A 22,416-nucleotide genomic window follows, 5' to 3' on the forward strand; every position below is an offset into this window, starting at 1 on the left:
TTTGCCCTGTTGAGGGCAGAGCTAAGTACTGCAGTGCGCAGGCGCCGGGAATGGTCAGAGAGGCCCAGCTCTGGTATGCATCCAGTATCGCAGATCCCCACATGTTTTTTGGGGTGTCTAATAGCCACGAAAACATGCAGGCAGGGACTTGAGCATATCAATAGAACACCCGCGATATTTGGTGCATATCCGAGCAACCTATGCAAACTGGAGTAGCGAGCACTTGCCCTCAACACTAATGATGACGTATTCAATATGATGACCTAATGTTCTCAAATTCTGTGTCGTACCTGTGGGTTTAAAATTCTCACTATACTCCTGGATAAAATCCTTAAGGGGTGGGGTGTGGTTTCCAAAATAGGGTCACTAGTGGGGGGTTTCCAGGGCTCTCCAAACACAACATGTGCCCGCAATCAATTCCAGCCAATTTTGCATTCAAAAAGTCAAACTGTGCTGCTTCCCTTCAGAGCCCTGCCGTGCACCCAATAGTAGATTTCGGTATACTTAGGAGAAATTTCACAACAAATTTTATGGTCTATTTTCTCCTGTAACCCTAGTGAAAATAAAAAAGTTTGGGTCTAAAGTAAATGTTATGTGAAGAAAAGTTAAATGTTAATTTTTTCCTTCCACATTGCTTCAGTTCTCGTGAAGCACCTGAAGGGTTAATATGAATGTGGTTTTGCGCACCTTGAGGGGTGCAGTTTTTATAATGGTGTGACTTATGGGTATTTTCTATCATATAGATGCCTCAAAATCATGTAAATGTGATGTGGTCCCTAAAAAAATGGTTTTATAAATTTTATGGGAAAAATGAGAAATCGCTGGTCAAGTTTTAATGCTTATAATTTCCTAACAAAAAAAAATGTTTCTAAAATTATGCTAATGTAAAGTAGACAAGTGGGAAATGTTATTTATGAACTATTTTGTGTGACACCACTCTTCAATTTAAGGGCATAAAAATTAAAAGTTTGAAAATTACTAAAATTTCAAACTTTTTTGCCAAATTTCTGCTTTTTCCATAAATAAATGCAAGTTATATCGAAGAAATATTACCACTATCATGAAGTATGATATTTCACAAAAAACATTCTCAGAATCAGTGGGATCCATTGAAGCTTTCCAGAGCTCTTATCTCATAAAGTGACAGTGGTCATAATTGTACAAATTGGCTTGGTCATTAAGGTAAAAATTGGTTCGTCTCTAAGGGGTTAAACCACTCTACTGTTGCTTTTGCAGTATGCTTTGGGTCATTGTCTTGTTGGAAGGTGAACTTCCGTCCCAGTCTCATATCACTGACCGACTGAAACAGATTTTGCTCAAGAATATCCCTGTATTTCACACCAACCATCTTCTCCTCAACTTGGACCATTTTCCCTGTCCCTACTGTCGAAAAACATACTCACAGTATGATTCTGCCACCACCATGTTTCACTGTGGGGATGGTGTTCCTAGGGTGAATGAGCTGTGTTGGTTTGGCACCGGGCATAGCATTTACCTTGCTGGCTAAAGAGTTCAAGTTTGGTCTCCTCTGACCACAGCACCTTTCTCTATACATTAAAGGGAATCTGTCAACATGTTTGGCTGATACGAGCTACAGCCACCGCCTTTCAGGGCTTATATACAGCATTCTATAATGCTGTGTATCTGCCTCCAACCCAACCTGTAAGAGAAGAAAAATAACTTTTATTATACTCACCTGCGGGGCGATCCGGTCGGTCTGAGGTGTGTCGCTCTTCTTGGTCCGGCGCCTCCCATCTTCTTGCGATGCCATCCTCCTCCTTGCTTCGTGTGGATGACGCGTCTGAGAGTTTGAAGGGAGCATTACTCAACCAATTATAAATTAAATACAACCTTTATTAAAGCTTATCTAAAAACAAGACAACCACACAGAAAACCAACAAATAACCGTGTCACCTATGTTGGCCCTACACTGGGTTGTTCCTGGGCTGGTGGGAGGAAACCTTGATCTTCCCTGATGAACCCAAATAGGGGCAAGAACATATTGGGACATGGTATAGATTCTTTGATGACGTTTTTATTAACTGGCAGGGGACAGAATGTGGTTTCTTAGAGTTCATCGAGGAATTAAATGACAATACAATTGGTATGAAATTCACCTATGAATTAGGTAAGACCACCTTGCCATTCCTTGATCTGATTCAGAAAGGGGAGGACGGCTTTTTGAGATCTCAAATATATTGTAAGCCAACCAACACAAATAGTTTATTACGCTGGGATAGCCATCACCCAGATGCACTTAAACGTGGTATCCCAAAAGTCCAGTTCTTAAAATTAAGAAGAAATCGCTCAGACATGTAGGCTTTTAAATATCAATCAGCAGATAGGAAGAGGAGATTCTTGGAAAAGGGTTACCCTAGGTCTATCATTGAACAATCATATAATTTTGCCTCGATTCAAGATAGGAATGCCCTGTTACAAACTAAACCCAACAGTTCTGAGAAAATATTGGATGTGACCAGAATTATTGGCACTTTTGATTGCCAGAATAAAAGAGTTAGGGGGATTCTAAACAAACATTGGGATATTCTAACATCAGATCCCGAGTTGCGTGAGATTGTAGGCCCGCGCCCCATGATAACATTTAGGAAGGGGCGTTCTATCAAGGATAACTTGGTACATAGTTTTTTTCAGAAGAACCAATCCAGTAGGTACTTGGCTGGACCGTAAAACTTGTGGTTTTTTTAAATGTGGAAACTGTGTGAACTGTAAATATATGAAACAATGTAAATCAATCACAAGTTCTTCAAATGGTAGGACATTCCATCAGAGAGATTTCTCTAACTGTAAGAGCTCGGGTCTAATATATGTGGCAACATGTAGTTGCCCGAAGGACTATGTGGGTAAAACCTTAAGGGAATTCCGGCACAGAGTGGGTGAGCATATTGGTGATATTAGGCACGACCGTGACACCCCAATGGTAAAACATCTGAATGAGATGCACAAGGGTAATCTGGAGGAGATTTGTTTCTCTGTCATTGAGGTGGTTAAAAAGAACCCTAGAGGTGGAAATTTTGACAGATTATTATTACAAAGAGAATGCATGTGGATCCACATGCTGGAATCCATAGGGCCTAAATGAAAGTCTGTCGTATGCGTGTTTTCTATAGGGTCTCAGTGGTTGATAGGGCTTTAGTTTCTTGCCATACAAAACATTTTTTCACCCTTCTTTTGGGGATACACAAATTATTGTGAGTTATCAAAAATATGAAATTAATTTCATGGGTATATATGTATATTTTGTTATCTTTTTTGCCCTTTATTATTTTGATTTATTTGTCCCCCTTATATGTATTTTTACAACATATAATTATATTGATAATGTCCGGTGCTATATAGTGTCTATATTATGAGAATGGCAGCGTCCACTCTCAGAATAATGTTTGCTTTCCATCAAGAATATGCCCTGAGAATGTATAAGTAGAAGGTGGTAATAAAACATGCAGGGATACTCTGGCATTGCGTTTGCCATTATTAATATGCCTGAGTATGTGCAGCGGATGGCGGCAATAATATATGTAGTGACACTTTGGGCAGATGTAACAGTTAGGGGTTTCTTGGATGTGCGCCCTATCCATCATTGATTGGTGTAGCGGGCGGCGCGTCCTGTTACCCTAGAGATACCTTGGGGGTGTTTAGTAATGTTTGCTGAGACATCTAGGGCGGATGTGATAGAAAGGAGTCATCTGAGCATGCGCCCACAGTCATCAGCGGTGGGTGGAATGTGTGGCTTCCTGTTGCCCGGGAGACGCTCCGGGCATGCGCGGTAATAGCGCCCACAGTTATCAGCGGTGGGTTAAGTGTGTGGCTTCCTGTTGCCCGGGAGACGCTCCGAGCATGACCGGTAAATGGCTTCTTGTTGCCCGGGAGACGCTCGGGGCATGCGCGGTAATAGCGGCAGCCTGCCTTATGTCTGACATGCGCAGTACATCACTGACCTGCGCCCTTATTTGTGGAACAGGAAGCGCATTCAGCGTCAATGCTTCCTGGCAGAATTTGATAAAAGCTCTGAGCTAATTTGCGCTCCATGTGGAACGCACACTAACCTCCACCGCCCAGCAGTCTGCTAACCCATTGGTCACAATTGTGACTGACAGTTGCATCCACCCATCCTGGGCTGATCCATCTATGTCACAAAGCCCGCTTGCAGTTTATAGAGTATAAGGGCACGGCCATTTGTATGTCTCTACCTATGCCTAGCCCCACTTGGCTACATCTTACTAATTGGACCTCTGTAATATGGAGGAGTGGTTATCATCTATTGGTTGTGTTTTTGACTGCTAGGTTATATATATGGGGTATTTTGGTCAGCTTTCACACAGCATCTGATTATCTACCTCCTGATGATCCGAATAGGAGAAACGCGTTAAGGTTTCATTTCATCAACTACTAACCTTGAGTACCCTTTTATTGTTATCAATATGAATTATATATATTTTTGTCTCATATGGGCCAATATTGGACTAATGGGTTAAAATGTACCTTCTGGCTATCTAGTTTTTGCTATCCTTATTTGATCTGTCAGTCATATCAGGGATTTTAGGGATAGCCGTCGTGGAGCGGGGGCGCCATTCCGCTGACCAGTAGGGTGCCAACCTCCGCTGACAGGAAGGTTTTCAGTCACAGGGATAGTCAGGTATAGTCAGGTATAGTCAGGTACTCATTTGTTTGCACATGTCACTTGATGTCTTGTGTTTACAGCACTTTGTTTGCACTTTTTCTATTGTTGCCTAACCTACCCATATTGGCAACACCTTTACACTCCTTTCCTGGTTAAATGGGTGACTGTGTGCTGCACCAGTCCAGGGTTATTTAGGAGCAACAGGGTCAGCCATCGTGGAGCGGGTACACCAATCTCAATTGTATGTAGGGTGCCAACCTCCGCTGGTAGGTAGCTGCTATCAGGGCCCCAGTGTAGGGCCAACATAGGTGACACGGTTATTTGTTGGTTTTCTGTGTGGTTATCTTGTTTTTAGATAAGCTTTAATAAAGGTTGTATTTCATTTATAATTGGTTGAGTTATGCTCCCTTCAAACTCATATTGAATTTTTGAGCTTACATTTCTAACTTTCATACAGTAGATGACGCGTCTCTGTATCATCCACATAGTCTTCTTGGAATCGCGCTCCTGCGCAAGCGTACTTATCTGCCCTGTTGAGGGCAGGACAAAGTCCTGCAGTGCGCAGGCGCTGGGCCTCTTTGACCTTTTCCGGCCCATGTGCAATGCAGTACTCCGCGCTACCAATTAAAAAAACTGTCTCTCGCCTGTCCCAGCCATCCTTCTCCCAGCACAGACAGCACCAGCAGTGACACCATTGCACTGCCAAGGGGCCAACAATAGGAGCACGCTACGCTGGATCCTTGGGTGTAACAGGAGGGGGGTGTGCTGCCTTCCTTTGTTATCGAATTTTACAGAATCAATATCCAAAACAGAACCATTGTATAACGAATGTAAACTGAAGCCCCATCATGGAGTCGGTCTACACACACTGGAAAAGCCAGGAAATGCTTTCTCAAACAATCACTGGTCTGTGCGGGTCTCCGCTGTGGTGAGTGAGCGGCACAGCGAGTGGGCATTTCCACTCAAGGACGTAGTGGGAAGGTGCTTCTGGTGACTCGCTTCACTTCTCTTATTTTTTTATACCAATATGCTCCCTTTGAACAGATTATTTGCACCTGCTGGACAGGTGTCTGCAAGACAAGGTTTGCAATTCCTTTAAATATTTAGTTTCATTCTAACCATTGGTCGTTGGGTGACTGCCAATGTGGAGGCCCTTTATTTCTCCGCTTTCCCAGACCTGGAGATGCTTGTTCTTCCCAGTTATATGATGCTACATAGATAACATTTACAGTACAAGATTCTGGGAATCTTCCCCGATCCCCAGGAGACAGATCATCGTGGCCTTTTCTAGTTGTCACTTGATGCCCTTTTCCTCCAGAAACCCACTTTTTTTTTTCTTTTTTTCAGCCACAATTTAATGGTTTGATAAAGAAGATAAAGGATTTAGTTTGTAATCACAATTATGCAGCGAAGACGCTGTAGGTAAAAGAATTCATGTATAAGAATTAGGAATTAGTGAGAATGTGTTGTGTCTTTATCCGATGCCATTAAATGCTCCATTAATTAACATCACCTGTTCTCCTACCATTTGTCTTGGTTAATTTTAGAAATGCGTGGCAAAAATATTCTTATTTTTCATTCGGTTGTAACGAAGCTGCAGCATGTTTCATTAGTCAGAGCATTTATCAAAATATACTCCTGATCTGTTCACCGCGGGGCTTCATTATTGAGGCCCTGCTCTAATTAGCATCAGTCGGGTGACAGCAGCGCTCACTCATGTTTCATCACATGACTAAGTAAACGCCGCCGCTCGTTTCACACTTGCGCGTCATGGACAATAGGGCCATCGTACACAGACGTAAATGAGCCCAGGAAGCGAGTCACTTACACCAAGGTCATCAGATCATTAAAAATGCCTGCTCATTCTGTTTCCATTGACTTCTTAAATCGGGTTTGTCTAGCACTTAGATACTGATGACCTAACTTTGGGATCGGTCATCAATATCAGCTGGCAGGAGTGATGAATAGATGTTACCGCTCTAATAGTGGACACAATTATATAGTGTACAGAACCCCATTGCTCCATACATGGTTTAGTGTACATTCTCGGGTACTGACGATCAAGTGAATGGGACCTTAGCTGCAGTACCCAAAAGTGGCCACTGGTCAGTGTATGGAGCTGAGAAGTTCTGTCAACTGTCACTTTGTACTTTTAGGTATTATGGGAGCTGCAAACTGCTTATTGGTGGGAGTGCCTGGTTTAGACTCCCACTGATCTGATATTGATGACCTATTTAAAGACTGATTGGAATTGAAACTTTGGTGCATTCACTTAAATAAAGATGTCACCTGATTTTTCACATCTTTTGGAGTGCTGCGCGTATCGCTCTATTCTAAGGTTAGGTCATCAGAAAGTCCTGGACAACCCCTTTATGCAACATGAACCCTTGACAAAACTACAAAACTATCTGTCCCAAATAGTGCATCAGTTTTCCCGCACCTGGAAATAGAAATAGAAATCAGTGGCTTAGTCGGTTTGGGTGGGGAGCGAAGATAAGGGGATATTGGGTGGGGGCTGGAGATGAGGCTATTGGGTGGGGGCCGGAGATGAGGATATTGGGTGGGGGCCGGAGATGAGGATATTGGGTGGGGGCCGGAGATGAGGATATTGGGTGGGGGCCGGAGATGAGGATATTGGGTGGGGGCCGGAGATGAGGATATTTGGTGGGGGCCGGAGATAAGGATATTGCAGAGCCTTTATATGCTTAGGATCTTCATACGCAGCTTCATATGGACTCAATGTGATTCTGAAGGAGATCTTTACGAACACCTTTCCACAGGTTTTTCTCCTTTGGGTATATATATATATAACTTGCACCCTTGTAACCTCACACTTGGAATCTTCGAGCACTGCCACCTGTCCCTCTCTTCCTCTCCTTTTGCTCTCCTGCCGTTCTTTTACCTGAATAACCACTGCTGCTCTACACACAACTTTTCATGGGTATTATTGCCCAGAAAACCACCTAGGTCTATAGCTGCGGCGTGACTTTGGGAATACGGACGCTGTCTCCGTATTGGGAAGCTTCTGTGACGACGTAACTCTCTGTTTACAGACACTTAAAGCCTGGCATCACGATGGCCCTAAAGCTGTGTAACCAATATCTTTGCTTCAGTGCCTATCCAATGAAGACTATGGCAGCCATGCACTAATCTTTAACAGCTCCTGCAGGTTTATCAGTCTCCATGGTGACAGACTACAAACAATCTGTGTAGTCTGATTCTGCAGCAGTGCTCCCCACTTCTGGTTTATCTACGGAGTGTACAGTATGATAGCGGTAGTAGTCTGGAATCATTGTGACCTGTGTTTTTCATGGGATCTGTAGACACACTGCAGTAGGATATTTTCTTTAAATAAGTTGCAGGCTTCAGTTTTTGTTGGGCAACCACTAAGTATCACTATCTGAGTGCTGCCTCTATTTATACAATGGGATGGGACTAAGTGACATAAAATAATGCTGCCATCCACCCTCCAATTCTTTATAATACCATACCTGAGTGTCAGGGACTCGGTATTTATGCATTTAGACCTCTCTATGGACACACACTTGTATCATGTCCACTTTCACCAGGATGACCCCGATAATGTGTTGCAGGCATATAAGAAAGTAATTGTAAGCGTTCTACATTAACCTACATGTATCGCTTCTCACCATATGAGCTTATTCCCCATTTCAACATTTAATTTGTTGAGAACTGTTCGCGCTTTATTGTATTGTCTCTTCCTATTGCTAGCAATCTATAACTTACTCTTTGGCTTGCAGGAAAATTAAAGTGTGGGACCTTGTGGCTGCATTAGATCCGCGCGCTCCCGCAGGGACACTTTGTCTGCGGACACTTGTGGTAAGTATACAGAGATTTGTTGTGTTGGCTGAACACGAGCATTAAGGCATTAACACATACAGGAATAACACAATGTGTTTTAACGTCTCGCTATTTAATAGGAGGGATCTCTCAGGAATACAAATTATTACATTAAAATTCACCAGGGAGTCTATGAAATTAAAATAAGTAATAGATACCAAAGTTGGTCACAACAGTTTTTCCAATTTACTGTTGTATGAAATGTGGATTTTTTTGTATTATATCATATATATTTTTATAATATATCTATATATTGTTTTTTAAAGGATTATTCTGCTCATTTTCATTTATGGATATTATCCGATAGTACTTGCAAAAATACCGTATATACTCGAATATAAGCCGAGATTTTCAGCCCGTTTTTTTGGGCTGAAAGTCCCCCTCTCGGCTTATATTCGAGTCATATACACCGGGGGTCAGAGGGGGAGGGGGGGCGGGGGTGTCAGGTCATACTTACCCGTCCTGACGCTGTGTCTTGAGCCCCCAGCTTCTCCCCGTGCTCTCTCTTCCTGCCTTCAGCGGTCACGTGGTGCCGCTCATTAAAACTCATGAATATGCGCATATCATGAGTTTTAATGAGCGGCACCACGTGACCGCTGAAGGCAGGAAGAGAGAGCACGGGGAGAAGCTGGGGGCTCAAGACACAGCGTCAGGACGGGTAAGTATAGCGATACTCACCTGTCCTGCGTCCATGGCTGCTTGCTGCTGTCTGTGTCTGTCATCGGTCAGTGACTTCAGACAGCAGAGGGCGCGGTGACGTGGTTAGTGCGCGCCGCGCCCCCTGCAGTCTGAACGTCACTGACTGATGACGTAGCAGATAGCGGTGAGCAGCCATGGACGCAGGACAGGTGAGTATCTGACACCCAGCGACGGAGAGGTGAGTATGTCATTTTTTTTATTTTTACATGCTGCAGCAGCGGCAGCACATGGGGAAATAATCTTAAGGAGCTTCTAATGGGGGCAGCACATGGGGAAATAATCTTAAGGAGCTTCTAATGGGGGCAGTATATGGGGGAACAATATGGAGCTTCTAATGGGGGCAGTATATGGGGGAACAATATGGAGCTTCTAATGGGGGCAGTATATGAGGGAACAATATGGAGCTTCTAATGGGGGCAGTATATGGGGGAACAATATGGAGCTTCTAATGAGGGCAGCATATGGGGGAACAATATGGAGCTTCTAATGGGGGCAGTATATGGGGGAACAATATGGAGCTTCTAATGGGGGCAGTATATGGGGGAACAATATGGAGCTTCTAATGGGGGCAGCATATGGGGGAACAATATGGAGCTTCTAATGGGGGCAGTATATGGGGGAATAATCTATGGAGCATTTCCCACCCTAGGCTTATACTCGAGTCAATAAGTTTTCCCAGTTTTTTGTGGCAAAATTAGGGGGGTCGGCTTATACTCGGGTCGGCTTATACTCGAGTATATACGGTAAGCACTTTTGCAATTTACAGTTTATTAAAATTTGCAGCCGTTATGGAGATATTAACACTTTTATTCCTTTGTTTACAGCTCATTGCCTAGGACACCGACCACCGCTGCTGTCAAGCTTGTAAGCACTGTGCTTGAAGCTGGCCATAATTAGGAGGTAACAGTGCACCACATTGATCCTGGCCAGCTTTAAAACAGTGCTCACAAGCTCACTTGAAAATAGCTGGTAAACACTGCACATAATAGGTGGTCAGTGTCCAAGGAAACAATCTGTAAGGCTTTATTCACACATCATTATTTTTGGTAAGTATTTCTTGAGTATTTCTATGCCAAAACCTGGAGTGTCTCCAGAACACAGAAGAGGTGTAAGTCTTTCAATTATAGTTTTTTCTGTAAGCTCCACTCCTGGTTTTGGCACGCACACACGGATGCAAAATACTGACCAAATACTGACCTGTGGATAAGTTATAAAAGAAAAGTGTCAACGAGTTTATCCACTACTCGACAACCCCTTCTGAAGCCATATGTTTGCCCCGCCAGTAAAATAATAACATCTATACTCCCCTCCGTTGTCGACACGGTTTGTCCTGGCAAACCCTGCCAAATCGGTGGCCACTTCACTCTCCCCACCTTCGGATGAATCGCATCCAGAGGAAGTCAGAGCTGCTGCTGTCTCACTTCGTCCAGATTTATGTGATACTTACGAAGGCGGGGAGAGTGAAGTGGCAACCAATTGGGCGCAGGCATCACATGGCGTAACAATGTCACGTGAGCCTCAGGGAGACATTGCTGACACAGTTGGAACAGCTCTGGCATCAGAGGTGAGAATAAATGTTATTATTTTACTGGGGGCAAACGTACAGATTGAGAAAGGGTTGTCGAGTAGTGGACAACCCCTTTAATATCTCAAGAATGGTTGAAAATTTTAAGAAGCCGTAAATTTCAAAATTTCTTGTTCTTTACACTTATCGTTTGATAATGCCCTTCTGTGAAGATGGGAATAACCCCTCACATTAACTGTTAGCTTGGTGTGGGTCTGACCTATTGTACCCCCAACAATCACCTAAACTGGGAACTTACCAAATAATAAACAGACATCTAAATGAGGCCTAAATCTATAGTAATTGGTACATCTGCGTTACCCCCGCCCCTGCCTATAATGTGCTTGTGTTACCCTAGCTTCTGCCTATAATGTGCCTGTATTGCCCTTGCTGATAATGTACCTGTGTTACCCTCGCCTGTGCCTACATTGACCCCACCCCTGCCTATAATGTGCCTGCATTATCCCTGCCTATAATGTGCCTGCACTACCCCCGCCCGTGCCTATAATGTGCCTGTGTTACCCCCGCTCCTGCCTATAATGTGCCTGTTTTACCCTCGCTCCTGCCTATAATGTGCCTGCATTGCCCTTTCCTATAATGTGCCTGTTACCCCTGCCCATGCCTGCATTGCCACAGCCTTTGCCTATAATGTGCCTGCGTTACCCCCGCCCCTGCCTATAGTGTGCCTGCGTTACCACCGCCTGCGCCTATAATGTGACTGCGTTGCCTGTGCCTATAATGTGCCTACTTTAGCCCCGCCTCTGCCTATATTGTTGCTGCATTACCCACGCCCCTGCCTATGTGCCTGCGTTACCCCGCCCGTGCCTATAATGTGCCTGCGTTGCCCCGCCCCTGCCTATTTGGCTGTGTTAGCCCCGCCCCTGCCTATAATATGCCTGTGTTAGACCCGCCCCTGCCAATATGCCTGCGTTAGCCCCGCCCCTGCCTATAATATGCCTGCGTTACCCCCGCCCCTGCCTATAATGTGCCTGCGTTGCCCATGCCTATAATGTGCCTGCGTTGCCCATGCCTATAATGTGCCTGCGTTGCCCCCGCCCATGCCTATAATATGCCTGCGTTGCCCCGCCCCTGTATATAATGTGCCTGTTACCCCCACCCCTTCCTATAATGTGCCTGTGTAACCCCCGCCCCTGCCTATAATGTGCCTGCATTACCCCCGCCCCTGCCTATGTGCCTGCGTTACCCCCGCCCGTGACTATAATGTGCCTGCATTACCCCCGCCCCTGCCTATGTGCCTGCGTTACCCCTGCCCGTGACTATAATGTGCCTGCATTACCCCCGCCCCTGCCTATGTGCCTGCGTTACCCCTGCCCGTGACTATAATGTGCCTGCTTTACTCCTGCCCCTGCTTATAATGTTCAAAAAAAGGAAAAAAAAGCCAGCTCACCTTGAAGGCATGTGTAGTGGATAGCCCAGACCACGTGCAGTCTTCACGCAATGACCAAGGAAAAGTAAAAAGAAAGGTCCAGCTTTGCAAATTCAAGTCCAATTTATTGTTAAAAACAAGTCCAAGACAGAGCAAAAAATGGTGTGTTCACATGAGTAACAAGTAGTAGATTACGAGTTTCGAACAATAGCTTGTTCTTTCTCAAAACCTGCTTATAATGTGCCTGCGTTACCTCTACAAGCTGGAGAAAGAAAGACAAACTTTAGCACAAAATATAGCATGCACCAAAATTTGCAACTGTCCTGCACCGGAAAACTACCATAAATTGCAGTAATAAGAACAGATGACAGCAACACGAGCTGGGAAACTTAGTCAACCACATATTTAAGACTAAGAGTGCCGGTGACCACAGTAAAGATTCCAGCACATTATAGGACAGTGTAGGACACACTGCATAAATATATAATAAACCACACAGAAAGAGAACAGTGCAAGAAGTCCAGTGTACATATGGATAAAAAGTTAAATCTTTATTAAATAACAGGTGAAGCAAAATATGGCATAAAAAGTGACACTACAAAAACAGGCAGTGTAATGGTGGGCAGTACACCTCAACACAATTTGTAAGGTGGATATCATACACCACTGGCAGAATGAATTATATACATGAATAGTGAGGTGGGGTGGAAAGCACACAACCATAATAAAGGGAACAATCCCTGGCTAAACCACATTGAATTCAAAACCACCAAGTCGCTAAACATTACAGAAACACATACCAGGGGAAGAGAGGATACTCCTCAGCATACACAGCCAGACCCCGATGCGCGTTTCGGATACAATTCCTTCCTCTGGGGGCGTGTATTACACGTTCACTTGTTAGGGCTCGGACACATACTCGATATTGTACAGAACAGGGGATTAGTGATACATAGGATCAGTGAACAGACCGCCAAAAGGCTTTCATTTTGTTTTTTTAGCAAGTGGTACAAAGCTTACGCTTCTCAATTTGTTACTGAAGTTGATGTGAAACAAGATCTGTGTAATTGCCGCCTCATCCAGGAACCATTATTTTCCCTCTTGGCAAAATTTCACTGCGGCCTGTTAAATAGAAGCGCAGTTAAAAGGATGGGAGCTGTGGTTTGTGTATGGCTGTGACCACAGGAGATCAGAATTTAGAGTGCTGCCATTATGGCCGTCCAAAATTAATCTTGGCTTAGGACCAGGAATGGAATAGCCTCCTATCGCTTCTGTTCAGATTGCAAGCAGTAGGAGGAGGTTCATAGTTCATGACTGTCGATTGCAGGCTCATCTGTCTTCACGTTGAAGTTTATAAGACATCGCAACGTCTGCTTGATCCGGCGTGATAATGTGATGACTCATTTTTATAGCTTGTAGTCCGGAGATTAGTGCGTAGTTAGACACGCTGACAATAGCGCGATCTGCTGATATCCTACAATGTGTTCCGCATTCTGCATCCTTGCAAATAAAATGCCGAATTGTCAGAGGATGAGGGGTTAAAAACTCTTGAATTTTCTGGAGTAAACCTGCAAACCTCGACCGATGTGGGGGTTTTTTTTCGCCAATATTTCTTTTTAGAATTTTTTTGTTGTTGTTTTTTTCTTAGTTTACAAAAGAAGGATTTTTTTCGCCACCCCAGGAAATAGCGCCACTCTTGCACATGGACAAGACTGGTTTTGCAACTCACATGAATGTACAGCTGTAATTCCAGACAGCTCATGGCCAGAAGTGTCTCTAATTTAATTTATACACGTGTGGAACTAGTAGACGAGGAGACTGAATGGAAGTTGGTTTATTTTTTCGTGGCACCGTGATGTTTTGCAGTGGGGCGGTACATGTTTTAATGTTTCCTAGATTAGACAGCTCTTCCATCCAGATAAGATAAATTAAAGTCCGCTTTAGGAATAAATGGGCAATAACAAGTCACAGTCCAATTTGGGGAAGGGCTCAGTACAACATGGAGCCTATGGAAAGAGGTGGTTTAAACATAATGACCCCTTAATGGTGTTATTGGGGACTCACATTGATATTGTGGGTCCCAGACAGTCATATTGATAACTTATACATAGGCCAATATGAGGTTGGTACAAGTGTGACACCCGCCAACCCCATTGACCGAGGTAAGGAATGTAAGACGCGGAGCGGCAATGCTCTGCATCTAGTGCCGCTGCCAGGTACAGCAAGCTATCTCCCCTTCAAGGGAATATTCTTCATTCTGCTACCAGGGCAGATATCAGTGGGGGTGCCAGGTCTCATACCCCCACCAATCTCATACTGATGACTTATCTCCTAGGAGAAAATGCAGGGTGTACTCACAAAAGCTAGATTTCTTGTTAAAAAAAGCAAAACAAAAACTGGTTCCATTCACCTAAATGGACCTAGGTTTCTGCAAGCCCCATTCTGATGTTTGACTTTTCTGCAACAAAGACAGCCATGTGTGCATATATTGTCTTAAAGGGCTTGCCCTATGGAGAAAACTCCTTTCCATGTGCTGTATGAGGGTATTTGGGTAGAGACGTAATTTCCTGCTCGTAAGTAATGGGCCCCACCTATCGTGGTGTTGAGTAATACTTCTGTCGTCTTATATGGCAGAGGGGCCAAGTTCTTCAGATGAGCCACAAGTGCGTAGGAAGGGAATTTCCCCGTATTGTCAGATATTTCTTTTTAACTTGACTGTATCTTTGTAATTGTTTTGTTCCTGTGATTTTGCTTTTTTCCAGGAACACTCGGGAAGAGTTTTCCGTCTGCAGTTCGATGAGTTCCAGATAGTCAGCAGTTCTCACGACGACACGATACTGATATGGGATTTTCTAAATGACCCAGCTGCACATGATGAGTCCTCCCGCTCACCTTCTAGAACATACACGTATATCTCCAGATAAATAACACTAACTAGTACCTCATTATTGCACAGGTAAGGCCCGATAGTCAGCATGGCCTTTTCATTATGTTACCACAACTTGTCATTTCAGGTTTGTACCTATAACCTTTTTATTTTATTTTTTACCTTAACTGTAGATTTGCTGAATTCATATGTAATGTTTGGTACAAATAATATGTTAAAGAGAACCTGTCAGCAGGATTGAGCCCCATAAACTAAAGGCATGGCCATAATATCGCTGTGATGCTGATTAATAAGATTCCTGGTGTACAGAGATCTGCTCCGTGGCTGATGATTACTCACCTTGTGAAGTTTTCATAAAATCACATCTTCTGTGCTTCTGGGCGGGACGTGGGTTAGGGTCTTCTAGTTCTCCGACCTCCCACCACCACCAGCCTCCTCTGCTTCTTGTACAGGTCACTGATTATGGATGCGCAGATTGATATTTCTGCTCAGTACATTTTTCACCAAGCCGAAATCTTGATCTGCACATGCACCGCATCCGGCGCCATTTTATTGAAGTCCTGCATACAGGACGCTGACTCACATTGTGCACGCACTGCCCACACGATGGTGGCTGCGCAGAATTATGAAAATGAGGCAGGTCACACGATGGTGGCAGCACAGAATTATGAAATTGAGGCAGGTCACTGAATAATCAGTGACCTGTACAAGAAGCAGAGGAGGCTGCCGAGGGCGCGGAGAAGCAGGAGAAGACCCTGACCCTACGTCTCGCCCCGAAGCACACAAGACGTCATTTTATGAAAACTTCATGAGGTTAGTAACCATCAGCCACTGAGCGGATCCCTTCACATCAGGTGTAATATTAATCAGCATCACAGCGCCATTATGGCCATGTTTTTAGTTTACCGGGCTAAATCTTGCTGACAGGTTCTTTATAAATCCTAAAATTCCTTTTTACACTTCCATATACGTAGGATCTCTATATCTAAAATGTTTTGGGATGAGTCGTTGTACTACAGTACCATCCAGTTTCTGTATTCTCAGCAGCACATCCTCTGGTTACATCAGGGATTGTGCTGGCGATCAAGGATAAGTTTTATGCTCACATTATTGACTCGATCAGACAATAAACGGGCTATTAGTTGCTTTTAAAGATGGCTTGTTTTCACAAGTCAGTGATCAGATATAAACACGCCTATGAGCTCACGTATTACCTGCCTAGGTACAGTACAATCAAATGAGCTCCACTTAGAGTGCTGTTTATCCACAATGTCCTACTTCTAACCTACTCCTTTTGCACCCATGGGTGTAAAGGGAGCTGAGAGAGGTTTTGTGTTGTATTGTCACCACACTGAAGATCAGGTGGTGAGCCTGGATTTTCTTCCCCTAACAAAAGTGATTACTGTGGAGGACTAAAGCCAATAAAGAATACCATGAAGAACATTCATTGCCTAACATTTAACAACAAATGATCTTTTTTAGCTGACAAGAAGCATGCTGTCATTGTATGGAGCATAGTCAGACGTGTTAGAAAAGGTCAGCTGATACATTGGCGGCATCCCTCGAACATCAAGAAATACATTGGTCACCACTCACCCAGTGTAACTGAACACATATAGCTGCTTTGATACTAGCAATAGTCCCCGTGGAATTTTTATGCTTTTGCTAGTCAATAATGTCAAATCTTGCTGCCAGAACGTGGGCGAAAGTAAAAAGTCTTAATAAAAGCTCATTCACCTTTGACTACGCTTATCTCATTTGAGAGTATCTGCCTGCATTACTCCTTATTAGTAATAAGCGAACGGCCTCGGATAAGGAGTTATCCGACCATGCTCGGGTGCTGAGTGTCTTCGGCGTGCTCGAAAAATGTTAGAGTCCCCGCGGCTGCAGGTCTCCCAGCTGTTCGACAGCCACAATATGTGGAGGGATTAACTTGCATAAACAGACAATCCCTGCACGAGTTGCAGCTGTTAAACAGCCACAAGACCTGCAGCCGCAGGGACTCGAACATATTTTTCAAGCACGTCGAAGAAACTGTTAGCACATGAGCATGGTCGGATAACACCTTATCCGAGGCAGTTAGCTCATCTCTTCTCCCTACTCAATGAATTAGACGGATAGGTACCGTCAGCGTCACAATACTGCACCTGGGTCAGAGATTCCACTTACCGTCTCAGCTCGTTATATGAATAACCTCATGTCGCGTTCGCTGTAAAGGGGCATTGTCATGAGATGTTGGTGCTGTAAGTAAGAAGCCCACACTCAGCAGGCAGGCGGCGGCGCCTGTGCTGTAGCATGATCGCATCTATCATATCTATTTAATTATTTTATTTGGTGATATAAATGTATTCAGGAAAAAAAAAATTATCTCTCAAAATGGCGCCGGCCGCACCGTAGCATCTGTCATTCTCCACCAAAATTTTTTTTCTGAATAAATTTGTAACACCAAATAAAATAATTGCATGGATATTATAGATGCGATCATGCTACAGCGCAGGCACCTGCCGAATGTGAGATTTTTTGTTTTTTCAAAACATATTATATTCAGTAAGTGAAATATGGGGCAGGTCAGTGAGGGATCAGTGACCTGTCAGAAGCCATACAGATGAATATGTCATCAGAGTACCACATGAAGACCGCCCCACACACAGGCACGAGCAGATCATTAACTCAAAAGTGAAAATACAGATTAAACAACAACCACAAGACGGATTTCATCACCAGGTATCATTGTAATCAGTATAACGGCGCCAACCTGACACTTTCTCTAGGTTACTGTGCACAATCCTGCTGACAGGTTCCCTTTAACCCTTCAACTCCCCAAGTGGGTGATGATTGCCTGAACAGATGCCCGGTCCGGATTTTGGCTCTTAAATGCCGCTGTCAATGATTGGCCATAGACTTCTGTAACCCTTGGTATGACTCCTCCCTTCTTTAGAATAAGTTTCCTTTAATCAAATGGCTAAACAGCGTGGACTCCAGACTGGTACATTATACCACACTACCAAAGAGATCTGTGTCATTGCTGCTGATTTGCTGGTTTAGACTTACCGATGGGAAAAATAATTTTCTGTGAAATTTCTTGTTGACTATTGTATTTTTCTCTTTTCGTGTTCCATTAGTGACCCTTTCATTACATGTGCTGCAGGACTTGCTTGGAAGATATGGTAATTGACCTGTGAATGCCGGGGAAAATAAACTCTTTACTTGACCAGTATTTGAAGAAAAAGAGCAGCTTGTCTTGACCCACCCTGAAATAATGACTCGGTGTGACAGCATGATGCAGCCCAGGCCGTCGTGCACAGCGGACTGCTGGAGTGCTGCTACGTGAAGATTATCATCGGCTTTTTTTTTTTTTTTTTTAAATCCTCCTCTCGATTATCGGTACAGGGGTTTGCTGCTTATGTTAGAGGCTTGCACACTCCGGTATCAGTGACTAGGGGGTACTTTTTTTTTTTTTAATTTCCTTTTTAAATGTAGGAAAAGGACAAGTCAAAGATTAATTAAATATATTTAAATGTCTTGCCTGATTATCTGTTGCTTTGCCGTAAGCAAAAGAACAATTTTCAGCTGTGCCCCCGCGCTCACGCCGCTGTCAAGTGCGGATATGTTCAGAAATTTGTAGAACTTATGCAAATAACTTGGGAATTTGGAATAAGAGTTCTTTCAACAAATCAAGACGCCTAGTGAAATAAAAATGTATGTTTTGCCCTCGTCAGCATGGATTTTTTTTTATACCCCTTCAAATTTTTTTTTATTAAGTTATTTAGATTTTTTTTATCTCGTAGGGAAAATCACTTTAAAATGATTTTATTGTTTTAACGTTAGGATTGTTTTATTATTTTGTGCAGTTCGACGCTGTTCCGTTGTGTTGCATGCGTTTTCCTAGGAGGGGACAACCACCAGAAAACACTGTCAGCTCATATTTGTCCAGCGACCATTCATCTGTATTGTCTATTAAATATCTCATTTTTTTGCAAGTCTTAAATCTCCACGCAAAACGAATACACCGAGCAATGGCTGGCGCAGAGCCTGAAGGGGCAAAACATGGCACCTGTATTTAACACAACACCAAAGACTGCACCTCTGTCATATTCCATAGGTACTGCAGTAGGCTCAATTGATTGTTTTGCCAAAAATTTCCCAAATGTACAAATTTTTTTTTTTTTTTTAAGATGTATTTACAAGAAAATTTTTTTTTTTTTTTTTGCAAATTGTATACAGAACTATTATGCAGAAGTAGCTTACAGACGCATTTGCCGTATCCTCTTAACTCTTATCTGTACTTGCTTTTACAGAAAGGACCCAGGAACCATTTTTTTCAACCACAGACTTTGTAGTAGTTTACCAGTTTGACGACTAATGACTTTTACCAATCACAGCGTCACATGCTTTATATATTGTAGACGATGGTTCCTGGTTAGATCTTAGAGGATCGTAGCAAATATATTGTTAGTAAGCAGTATTCACTTAATGCCCTTAATACATATGCAGAGCGTCATAGTTTTTAAAGGTAGAAGGTCGACATAAGTCCATCAAGTCCAACCTATTACTGAACATTAATCCAATGGAAGGCAAAAACCCTATGAGGCCAATGCCACCTATGGCAATCAGACTAAATCCCTGGATCTATTTCCTGTCACAGAATTTAGTTCCCGTAACCTGTAATGTTGATTTTTTTCAAGAAATGCATCCAGGCCTCTCCTTGTACTTTTTTTTACTGAACTTTTTCTTACCATATACATGGTAAATGCACCGTTCAGTTCTTCTGAAGTCCGCAAAATTGGGCCATACAATAACTCGTGGATGTGGCAGAGTCGACATAAAGCCCTGTGAGTACCATAAAGCCATTATAATGGTTTACTAAGGACTCCTTCACATGTCAGTTTTTCTCTTACTAGTGCTGTCCTCATATCTGGGGTAATGCATCTGTCCATTTTTTATATTTTTCCTCGGACTGAGTGGTTAGCACAAAACCTTGAAGACTTGTCCGATATTGAACCAATTGTCTGATCAAAGTCGCCAATTCTAGTCTATGGGTTGGTGAAAAATGTCAGACGGCATTCGGATGCCATTTGTCTGCTGTCAGTTTTCCACGGACTGTTTGATAGGAGAAGTGTGAGAAACCTCCATCAGTGGGTTTTATTTTTTCATCTGAGGAAAAACTGATAAAACTCTGATTAAAAACCAACACAGGCGAAACTCTGATCAAAATAGTTGATGAAACTCAATCGAGAAAAATCACTGGCATCTGAAGAAGACTTAAATTTAAAAAAAACAATATATATTTTTTTTTATAGCATTGTAATGTCATAGTGGTTATGGTTCCTGACACACTTTTGACTTAGGCCTGGTGCGGCAAAGACCTCAATGCATCTAATTGCAATACGTGTGTCATATAGCAACACAGGACATTCTCACCACATCATTAGTACAGTGAGGTGGGCCATGGCTACAAAAACAGTTTGAGGTTCAATATTTTTTTTTGTTGTTTTAAAGAGGTTGTCCACTATTTGGACAAGCCCTTGTTAATGACTGTGTTCCCCGTTATAAAATAACTTCTACTCTGGCACCGACCCATCGATGTTGGCATTGTCTCCCCCGGGGCTTGCGTGAGTGGCTGCCAGGCTCACATTAAATAAATCAGCGACCACTTCACTCTCGCGTTCTTCGGACGTAACGGACATTTGGAGGAAATCCGAGAGCAGCAGCTCTCACTTCTTTTGGTGTGTCAGTTTCTTCCAAACGAAGTGAGAGTGAAACAGTTACCGATTGACTGTAGAGCCCATGTGAGACATTGCTGGAACGGCACTGGAGGCAAGAATAGGCTGTTATTGTAAGGGCGAACCCAGCAATTGAGGAGGGGTTGTCTGGGTAATGGACAACCCCTTTATTTGTTAAAGCTTCATCGGTAAAATAACTGCTATAGTCTGCTTGTTAAAGATGATTCCACTCTTTATTTGCACTAGTTTTTATAGGCTCGGTTTACCGGCAATTAAATTCCTATACTGTACATGTTTGCTTATACAGGATGGGCCATTTATATGGATACATCTGGGTGGGCCATTTATAAAATGGCCACTGTGGTCAACACCTATCTTGAAGTTTCCCCCCTCCCATATACTAATGTGCCACAAACAGGAAGTTGATATCACCAACCATTCCCATTTTATTTAGATGTATCCATATAGATGGCCCACCCTGTATATTGGGGTACTTTTAGTGGTGCTTTTACTCAGGGGCATAGCTAAAGGAATGCGTGGGGCTAGGACTTCACTTTAGATACACGGGAAGGACATCAAACAGAATCGGTGCCCGAGATGAAGGAAAACCTTTCTACAACTTTTTAGCCTTTTTTTATGTTGTATCCCCATTTACAAACCTTACTAAAGAAAAGTACTAAAAGCGAGACTCATCATAGTGAACAGGAAAAATATTAAAATCACAACAGTGATTTTTTTTTTTTTTTAAGAACTTTACTCATTTTTAAGTTAAATTGTTATTTCTATAGGCCTAGTTCTAGACAATTTTTAGAGCAAATACTACATTCACACAAAAATATTCAGGATTGAGAGTCCTCAGTAGTTGATACCTTTTAATGGCTAACTGAAAAGATGGTAATACATTGCAAGCTTTCGAGACTACTCAGGTCTCTTCATCAGGCTAGACTAATACAAAATCTGAAGTCACATATTTATGCACAATACAGCCTAGAAAAAAATGTCGCTGTCCATTTGTGCACGTTTCTTCAGAAGTGGTTTTAGTTCCATAAAGATGCGGTACATTCTGGTATCCTCCATTTTGATACAGGAAAGATGTATATCTTTGTACCGTGTTAGCCAGTAGATAGAAAAATATTCAGGATTGAGAGTCCTCAGTAGTTGATACCTTTTAATGGCTAACTGAAAAGATGGTAATACATTGCAAGCTTTCGAGACTACTCAGGTCTCTTCATCAGGCTAGACTAATACAAAATCTGAAGTCACATATTTATGCACAATACAGCCTAGAAAAAAATGTCGCTGTCCATTTGTGCACGTTTCTTCAGAAGTGGTTTTAGTTCCATAAAGATGCGGTACATTCTGGTATCCTCCATTTTGATACAGGAAAGATGTATATCTTTGTACCGTGTTAGCCAGTAGATAGAAAAATATTCAGGATTGAGAGTCCTCAGTAGTTGATACCTTTTAATGGCTAACTGAAAAGATGGTAATACATTGCAAGCTTTCGAGACTACTCAGGTCTCTTCATCAGGCTAGACTAATACAAAATCTGAAGTCACATATTTATGCACAATACAGCCTAGAAAAAAATGTCGCTGTCCATTTGTGCACGTTTCTTCAGAAGTGGTTTTAGTTCCATAAAGATGCGGTACATTC

At 42.9% G+C, this 22,416-nt stretch overlaps 1 protein-coding gene across 6 annotated transcripts in view; it reads left to right on the top strand.

Moving 5' to 3' along the window:
• The window catches only part of BTRC (beta-transducin repeat containing E3 ubiquitin protein ligase), a 314,397-nt gene extending 295,380 nt beyond the window's left edge, over nucleotides 1–19,017 (top strand). For 5 of the 6 annotated variants that reach the window (XM_073555794.1, XM_073555796.1, XM_073555797.1 and 2 more), the window contains 3 exons: nucleotides 8,401–8,479; nucleotides 14,913–15,106; nucleotides 18,186–19,017. In XM_073555794.1, the coding sequence (XP_073411895.1) occupies nucleotides 8,401–8,479; nucleotides 14,913–15,074 (241 nt within the window). In that variant the 3' untranslated portion in view covers nucleotides 15,075–15,106; nucleotides 18,186–19,017. Of the gene's footprint in view, nucleotides 1–8,400; nucleotides 8,480–14,912; nucleotides 15,107–18,159 lie in introns of all 6 variants that reach the window. The other variant, XM_073555795.1, reaches the window with a different exon arrangement.
• Nucleotides 19,018–22,416: the final 3,399 nt, after the last annotated feature.

The sequence above is a fragment of the Dendrobates tinctorius genome, unplaced genomic scaffold (genome assembly GCF_039654945.1).
Source record: "Dendrobates tinctorius isolate UK_male_01 unplaced genomic scaffold, ASM3965494v1 ptg000230l, whole genome shotgun sequence".
Taxonomy (NCBI): domain Eukaryota; kingdom Metazoa; phylum Chordata; class Amphibia; order Anura; family Dendrobatidae; genus Dendrobates; species Dendrobates tinctorius.